The 8587-nt window shown below is 39.9% G+C and overlaps 1 protein-coding gene across 1 annotated transcript in view; it reads right to left on the reverse strand.

Moving 5' to 3' along the window:
- MMRN1 (multimerin 1) overlaps positions 1–4952 on the reverse strand; it is a gene marked incomplete at its 3' end in the record, with an annotated part of 32014 nt that extends 27062 nt beyond the window's left edge. Inside the window, exon 1 of the mRNA XM_041412145.1 lies at positions 4343–4952. Within this exon, the coding sequence (XP_041268079.1) occupies positions 4343–4866 (524 nt within the window). The remainder of the gene's footprint in view (positions 1–4342) is intronic.
- Positions 4953–8587: the final 3635 nt, after the last annotated feature.

Raw genomic sequence — 8587 nt, forward strand, 5'->3', positions numbered from 1 at the left:
TTACAGCTGAGCATCAGAAATACATTCAAGGAGCTGCTGGATCAGAGCGACTTATTGCAAAGATGTGCATGGCTGTAGTACAACAATCTGGGGATGAAGATTGTCAAACCCACCCTGATGCAGCCACCAAGGCAACCTCAGGCCTGGGTAAGAGCTCTTCCTTCCTTCCTTCCTTCCTTCCTTCCTTCCTTCCTTCCTTCCTTCCTTCCTTCCTTCCTTCCTTCCTTCCTTCCTTCCTTCCTTCCTTCCTTCCTTCCTTCCTTCCTTCCTTCCTTCCTTCCTTCCTTCCTTCCTTGTCATAGTGAATATACCAGTGAGGCTGAACCCTAAGCCATGTGTGACTGTATTTTTTGTAAATGCACAGTGATGCAAAATCTTAGGAAATCAATTCAAGAATTGTTCTCTCTGCTCTATTAAAAAGTGACATGATGAAAAGAGACTGTGAACCTTGCATTAACTAGGCAGTTAAACCAGGTTTCTACATGTCTCATGTATCTGAACTGTCTGCTGATCTTAACCATTCATTTTAATTTGTCAGTACACTAGATTTCTACCAAGCTGATACAGGCAAAAGCAATTTCCAGAGAGAAATGCACACGTCTGGTCATGAGAATGAAATATTTCAGCACTCCTATCACATGTGACAGCTAAGCAAATCTGTCCTTGGTGCTGACTCTATTAAACCCTTCTGTGCTTAGTAATAAAATACTGTCACCTCACCATCACCCAAGGTAATGGTAAAAGAAGTCTATAAAGACCCTCAGTGGCTTCAAGATAACTGGAAAAATTGTTACACACACATAATAAGAGAAAAGAGTAATGCAGAGCCACTCAGCAATGTGAGGATACTGTGCCTAATTTACAACCTGAGTGAAGGTCTCATGTATTCAGGAGCTGTCTTGGATAGTAATTAATAAAATCAGGTTCAGAATGAAAAGATGACTGTGCTGGTCTCAAGACTCCACCTGAGACGTCTCCATTGCAGCACTGTTGTTTAAGCTGCTTTACACAGTGAAATACTGTAATTGTCTCTCTCCACAGGCTGAAAAACATGTATCTCAAATGAACTCAACTGAAAAGAATGCATCATAAATTTTCTTTTGCACCAAACTGATACTCAGATTTATGTCACTTAATTTCAGAGAAATTCTTTCACTCTAGGTTTCCATTATTTCTTTATTCATTGATATGGATTGCATAAAGCTTTGAAGATAGGTAGAAATAAAATTTAAAAAAAAAAAAAGAAAAGAAAAAATTGCATATTTGTAGAGACATTAAGTTTCACATTTCAGAGGGTCATTACTAGGAGTGAAGAAATTAATTTTCCTTCAGCTCAGGCCATTCCAGATGTGCTTCCTATGAAGTTTTCTTATCCTCATGAAAGCTTGGGTGCAGACCGTGCCTGAAGGGGGGATACCTCACCAGAGAAAACACTCTTCTGAAATGGTTTGAGAGCAGACAGCAACAAATTGTGTCCTCCTGTACCTGTTCTAAGGTTAATTATAAAATCATTTCAATGTGAAGGAACAGGACTTAATTACATTTCTGTGCCAGTGAAGAATAAGGAAGAGATTCATTTTCTTAGAGAAAAGGATATGCCCAATATTTTGCCCTTCTACTATCACATCAGGATGCGCTAGAGAGAGGTTCAAAGCCTAACCTAGTTCTAGAGTGCATGTGCTAAGATATGGGTGCATAATATTGTCCTCACATAACCTAGGGTAGAGACAGAAAGGGAATTATCTTTGTAATTAAGCCATTAAGGCACATGACCTCCTTCAGAAAGGAGTATTTGGGTAATTAATTTTGTACAATGGAGACATATTGTACCTTGTTGACAATCTGACAGCCTTTCAGACTCTCTAACAAAGTGCATGTATTGGTATTTTTTAAATTATAAATGTTTAAAAACAAATGCTCATTCTTCTCTCCCTTCTTGTTTTCCTTCCTTGTCTCTCACAGATTTCTCCCTGTTGTTCCTTCTATATGGAGCCTCCTAACATCAGCATCTCTGCACATATGCTAGCACAATGGGTTGCCATAAAGGATTACAGAGTCATGCAGCTCCTACAAGGTCACTCAAAAATTCAGGTTGGAGTACCGACTATAACTAAGGAGGTGCTTTAATTCAAAGTAAATTCAAAAAGCAAATTGTTCTTCCAAATTTCCTCAGAGACAGTACACTTTACAGCTGGGGAATCTGCTATTGAGTCATGCTCGGCTCAGGCTTGAAATGAGTAAAACCTTGAAAAAAGCTGTGTCTTTATTGGAATTCTTGCAGTATCTTTTTCACTTTATTTGTGATATAGGACAAATTATTTAGGGTGTAGTCATTGGCACCTACACTTAATGAATAAAAATTTTTGTCTTCTTATGCATATTTTCTCAGCAGTAGCTTTTCAGGTGTTTCACAGAAGTGACTGGTAACAGTCAACGCCTTAGACTAGGCAATTTCTCATGTCCTTGCTGAAAAAGAAAAATGAGTCACAAGCAGGTTTATTATTCATCCAGGTCTAACCCATAAGGAAAGGAAGGTGGAAGAGTGAAGTAAGTCACAGTCCAGGTCATTGCAAAAGTGGAAGGGAAATTCAAAACACCACATCTTATTGTAAAAACACTCATATACAGTGGGAAGATAAGCCTTGTAGCACAAGAATCTTATTGTGAAAAGGACTGAGCCACACCGAACACTGTAAATATTTGCTAGAGAGGGAGGGGCTATGTAGCTCAGCAGTTTGAGCAAGAAAGTGGAGATTCAGCATTCAATTTTATGCTGGGCTTTCATGCTGCTACACATTCCTGTAAATGTGATATGCAATCCTGGCTTTATTGCTAACTGGATCAGTGGACTCCAATGTGCATGTTGCACAGCACAGCAGTGCTCCTTGACCACTCATGAAATTAGGTGCTGGCAAATACAAGATTTGCTTCTTTTTCTTCTCTGCAGTTGCAATCATATGTCATTATGATAAATAAAATATGTGACCATCTTCACCAGAGACTAATTTTTTGCTACTTGTATTTATTTCTCAAGTAAAAGGTAGAAATCTGCTGATTCACAGAGTTTTGCTGAAGATTGATTTAATTGGAATACTGTTCTTGAAGAAAGCTGTGAAAGCTAAAGACCAAGGTTATCATGTATTAGGATTTATTTCAGTGGAGATGTAGCTATCAGCACTCATGCAAAAAGAGACTCCATTTAACTCAGGTGAACTTGGACACTCTGCCAAACACTGTGGTAAGGTGGTGTAACAGATGACTTTCAGAACTTAAGGAGTATGCTAGGAAAGCTGTCTGGGAAGCAAAGTTCCTTTACTGGGCTCTGTCTTCCAAGCAAAGGACTCCTTTCCTTTGGGTCCTTATGCATTATTTCCCTTACGCACCATCCAAAACATGCTCAGGTGAGTGGGAATCTTTTCTTTCACTTGAAGGTACATTAACTCTCAGCCACACACAGCAAGAAAACTGTAGGAGTGATGATTTATTCTCCTTTCCATGAATTTGGATACTACTATGCAGGAATGTAGTATCAAAACAAGAAATCTATATTCTGAAAGCCCACTCTCTATAAATACTATGGAAAACAACCAATCCTTTGCATCTTTCATTTTCTACCAGTATCTGATTATATATCAGCAATTATGGGAAACTTGCAATATCTGCAAAGTCAGTGTTAATATCCCCATTGAGAACTGAAGACATTGGGGAACAAAGGAAAGAATTGAGTGCTCCAGAACTATAAAACTAGACAGTACAGTTTGATATACTCTATTATGCACAGCTATTGTGTATTAAGTTATAGAGCTCTGAATGCACGTTCATCTACAACATCACTTTTCATAAGTTTTTTATCACAGAATAGGATGTTTCAAGTTGTAAGACATTGACGCATTTTGTATATTTAATTGCTTGTATTTTCAATTTACTGGAGAAGTTTACAAACACAATATTTTTAATAGATTCAAAATGAAATAGTGCATTTGCAATTTCTTTTATCCACAAGAAAAGAAAGAAGAAAAAAAATCAACAGTAGTTTACTGTGCATAAAACAGGGGGCCATCTATTGTAGTCCTTTCCTACCCATTTATGATAATAACTTCCCTGTTGATTTTGAGATAACCACCCTAAGGAATAAAAACATTGCAGCATTTACTCTGTTACAAATGTTACAATGGTTTTGCCTGAGTAAATGCTGCCAGTTTGGTTCCTTGCTTGTTTTAGATGGTCTTTTTTAAGGTCAAAAAATAATTTTACTGAAATTTCTAGGACTTTTGCCAATTATGCCACTGGAAACAGGAAAATAAGCAGTACATAGGAGACAAGAAAAAAATACGTAGCTTACTTTCCCCTGGTAGTTTCAAAGCCGGATGCTTTGGAGTTGGCATCCTGCTGGCTCCTGGTGATCCCAGTGCTGCGAGAGGACTGCTTGACAGACCTGTTCCCTGTAGCTGTATCCAGGCTTGTAGTGACCCCTTGAAGCAGAGGGATCTCTCCAGCAGTGCTTTGTAGGGTCCCTTTGCTGCGAGATGAGCTTCCCCTCTTGTCTCTGCCAGAGTCACCATCACTGTGTCCATTTGACTGACTTGCAGGGGTAGCTATTGTAGGACTGGAAGTTTTCTTCACTGCTGTCATTCCCAGTGTCTCACCTGCAGATGCAAAAGGAGGTCCCTGTGAGGGGCTTGCTTTGGCAGCTTGAATTTCAGAGTGGCGTGACCCCCTAATCGTGGTCAGAGATGGAGTCGACTCTGAGTGACTTGTCTGGGTTTCATCGCCTTGTCCTGTAGTCCAGAGCTTTCCTAGAGTGCTGAATCCAGTGCTGCCCTTCTGTAAGGGCAACAGGAGCAGCAAGAAAATGATCTCTTTCATTCTGACGGTTTGTAAATGCTACAAGTTATCTCACATTTATTTCCTAAACAAGAAATCCTGTAGTTTCTCTCTCCTCCTGGGCAGCTGCTCAGATAGTGAGCCTAGCCAGAGGATGCCCTGACAGGCTTTATTTGTGTAGAAAGGAAACAGATTTTGGTGTTTCAAAACTGACTGAGGAAGCCTGGTTTCCTGTTTCTGTGGATCCCTCTGCAACCTGTGACCCCTTGGAGAGCAGGACCCTGGCAGTCTATGTGGGAGGAAAAAAAGAAGTCTGCAGAAGGCACAGGATAAAGATTAATGGTGTGATAGAAAAGTGGAAAAATACGTACTGTGAAGTAATCCTGAGGGATAAAACCTGAAATCATTAGCTAATTTTCCTTTCACATGTACATGTTCAGACAAGTGACTTATCACATGTGCCCTTTGGATGGTTCAAACTTTTGACCTTGTTATTGGAAAAAGAGTTGAAAAACTGGTGTGCTACACAAAGCTGGACATTTGCCATATCTTCTCTTTTTTTCTCTGAACATTTAAGCACACTAATATTTAAGCACACTCTAACATTTAAGCATGCTAATGGTGCATAGATAAGGAAAAGTACTGTACCCACCACTGATGTCCATGGCTGGAGATATTCAAAACTTGACTCAAAATTCACAGACAAGACCCTGAGCAATATGATCTCAGCCCTGCTTAGAGTTGGGTTTTGGACCAGGTGACCTTTGGATGTCCTTTCCAGTCTATATCACTCTATGAAATTATGCTTAGTAGCTGCAAGGTGAACAATGCAGCCAGGAAAGAGGAGATGAAAGCTTTCCTCCTCTTTTGCCATTCTCCAGCTCTCTGAGAGTAAGGCTGATTAGTTTCTTGCTGAAGAAAAAAAAAAAAAGAGAAAAGGTAATTACTGTAGAAATTGCATCGAGAAGGACAACATGAAATTTTAAAGTGGATACAAAGCAGCAACAGAATAGACCTGTCAGGAACCATATAGATCTGAGAGGCCACTGCACATCAGTTCAAAAAGCCTCTGGCCACTGACACAAGTGCTGTACTAAGGACTATGGACAAGACATCCCTGAAAGGAAGTTCACACACCTGCAAACAGAACAGCATCTTCTGGGTGTGCTTCATGTTATTTGAGGGTCACCTTTTCTCAAAATCATATGCAAAATCCCCATTCCATGCAAATCTGATCACAACAGGGACACAGTGGAAAAGCTGGTAAATTCCTTGTGTATTTTTTCAGAAAATACTTTCAAAAAACCCCCAACCCCAAACCAATAAACCCAAGAGCAAAACACCAAACATGAAGGATAAACCACCAGCTCTTGTTGCAGTCAAATAAATCTCTGTGGTGATAATTTGTCCTGTTTGGAAGATTTGGATAACATTGTCTTGCTTTCAGTTTCCAGGTGAAAAAGTTTAGGTGTGCTAAAAGGTTGGGATTTCCCTCTCTTATGGTTTATTTTTCTGTTTTATTGTCTTGGAAAGCACGGGCTTCTACTGTGTAGGTAAACCAGATGCAATTTTATGATGCAACATACTAGAAAAGATAGCAGTTGTGCCTTCTTTTGGAGACTATTTCCCCTCTCTTTTTTCTTACTCATAGTGAAATCTGTACCTGACCTTTGAATGTAGGACACAGGAGACAATCTAATGAGCAATTTAATTTAAAGACTAACACAAGCAATTTCATGTGAGTGCTTATCTTTTTGAGCTTTATTTGAGATTTTGAATTAGTACAATTACCTGAATTAGCATTTAGCATCCCATATTTTTTAGAAATTCCCAGACAAAATGAATGGTAAATGTGTTGACTGTATTTGCAACATAAATGCAAACTGACTTTAATTAAAAAAATACAGCAGCTACATACTGTATTTATTTATGCAATAAGAGTGCCTAATAGCAAAAAACGCTTGGATTCTGCTTTATGTCACTCCATTTCAAGTGTCAATTCTGCCTCTAAATTCAGAGAAATGACTGCAGATTTTCACTGTTGCAGAAAAAAGTAATGCAGAAGAGTCTGGCTTTTGGTGGTTGGTAGATTTCACTACAGCAGAGTTTATTTCCCTGTCTGAATACACCAAAATGAAAATCTATTGATTATATTACTTCATTAGCACATGCCTGCACTTTAGATGAAAAGATAAAATTGTTTGAAGGCTGTTTTTATTTAGCAAAACAATCTTGGCACTGTAAGAAACTCATGATATCCCTTTTCAGATTGTTGTGTGCTGGATCTGAATCCCAAGCTCATTATAAGTCTTATTTCAGCATTAGTTCACATCCAAGTGCTCCTTGTCTTGATGTAAACTGAACCCAGGAAAAGATCAGCACTTGGATGCATTTGGTGAAACTCAGAACTAGATTCAAAATTATCCTGAAAACTCCTACTCAACATGCTGCCCACTCCTGTAAGCTAAAATCCATCGGTGCCACATTTTTTGTATTAGTTGTGTATTCATGTTCCTGAAGTCCCTGCATATTGGGTGGCCTCATGGGCTTTTCTTGGAAATTTTAAAAACTGAGCTTGGACCAGAATCTGTATCTTAAGATTCCAATCTGTATTAATTGTCCATATCAGAGTCTACACTCATACATGCTGCTGAACACATCTTCATTCACTCCATGAGTTTTAACTCTATAGGTATTGGCACATTCAGCAGGAGTTGTTGAGAGCCTCTCATCTCCCGTAAGAGCACAAGATGGTAAAGGAAGCAGTTTTCTGGGAGGTGGAAATGGATTGTGAAGATGCAAACGCTCTCCTGGGGTTGTCACATTTAAGTCACCAGGCTAGATTACATAAAAGAGCAATACCCTTCTGCTAACAGAAGAAGTTACTGCTGTTCTGTACTGAGCCATCTTCAGCAACTTTCAACTCTCCTCAAGCACTGTAAGGAGAGCATCAGGTTTGCTCTCCCCTAAGTTACCAGACTGCATAGCCACCTTGGCAGAGTTACTGTTGATGCTCCAGATTATTTAAAACTTCAATAAGGTCACCATGGCTACACAGCCACAGTCTGTCATCCTCACGCTTCAGGCTTCACCAGTAGAAAAGCTATTCCCAGTCTTAGGCAGAGTAGTCTGAATCCATAGGAATTTGTTACCCAGAACTATTCAGGCCAAGGACTGCACAGCCACATTGCCTCTCTCCTCTATCTCTGCTGGCAGCTGCAACAGCTGTAAAACACTGCTCATTCAATGGGCTCTGTCTGCTCAGCACCTGGGGTCACAAGTGATATGGTAAAAAATCAGAGTTTCTATGCCAGTGTTGTGCTTTAACCCCAGTCAGCAATCAAGCCCTATGCACTGAATCTTCACCAGTAGGATCAGGAAGAAAATGAGAAAGGCAAAATGTTGAAAACTCATGTGTTGAGATACAGACAGTTCACTATGAAAAGCAAAAGCCATGCAAGTAAGCAAAGCAGAACAAGGAATTGATTCAGTGCTTCCCATGGGCAGGCAGGTGTTCAGCCACCTCCAGAGAGCAGGGCCCTGTCACATGTCGTGGTTACTTGGGAAGACAATCATTCCAAACATCCCCTCCCCTTCCTCCTTTTTCCCCACCTTTAATACACTGAGCATAATACCATATGGTGTGGAATAGCCCTTTGGTAATTTTGGGGTCAACTGTCCCAGCTGTGGCTCCTCCCAACCTCCCACATACCCCAAAATTCTCTGCCAGTGTGGGAGTACAAAAAACAGAAAAGGCCTTAGC

The sequence above is a fragment of the Onychostruthus taczanowskii genome, unplaced genomic scaffold (assembly GCF_017590055.1).
Source record: "Onychostruthus taczanowskii isolate IOZ18803 unplaced genomic scaffold, ASM1759005v1 scaffold38, whole genome shotgun sequence".
Lineage (NCBI taxonomy): Eukaryota > Metazoa > Chordata > Aves > Passeriformes > Passeridae > Onychostruthus > Onychostruthus taczanowskii.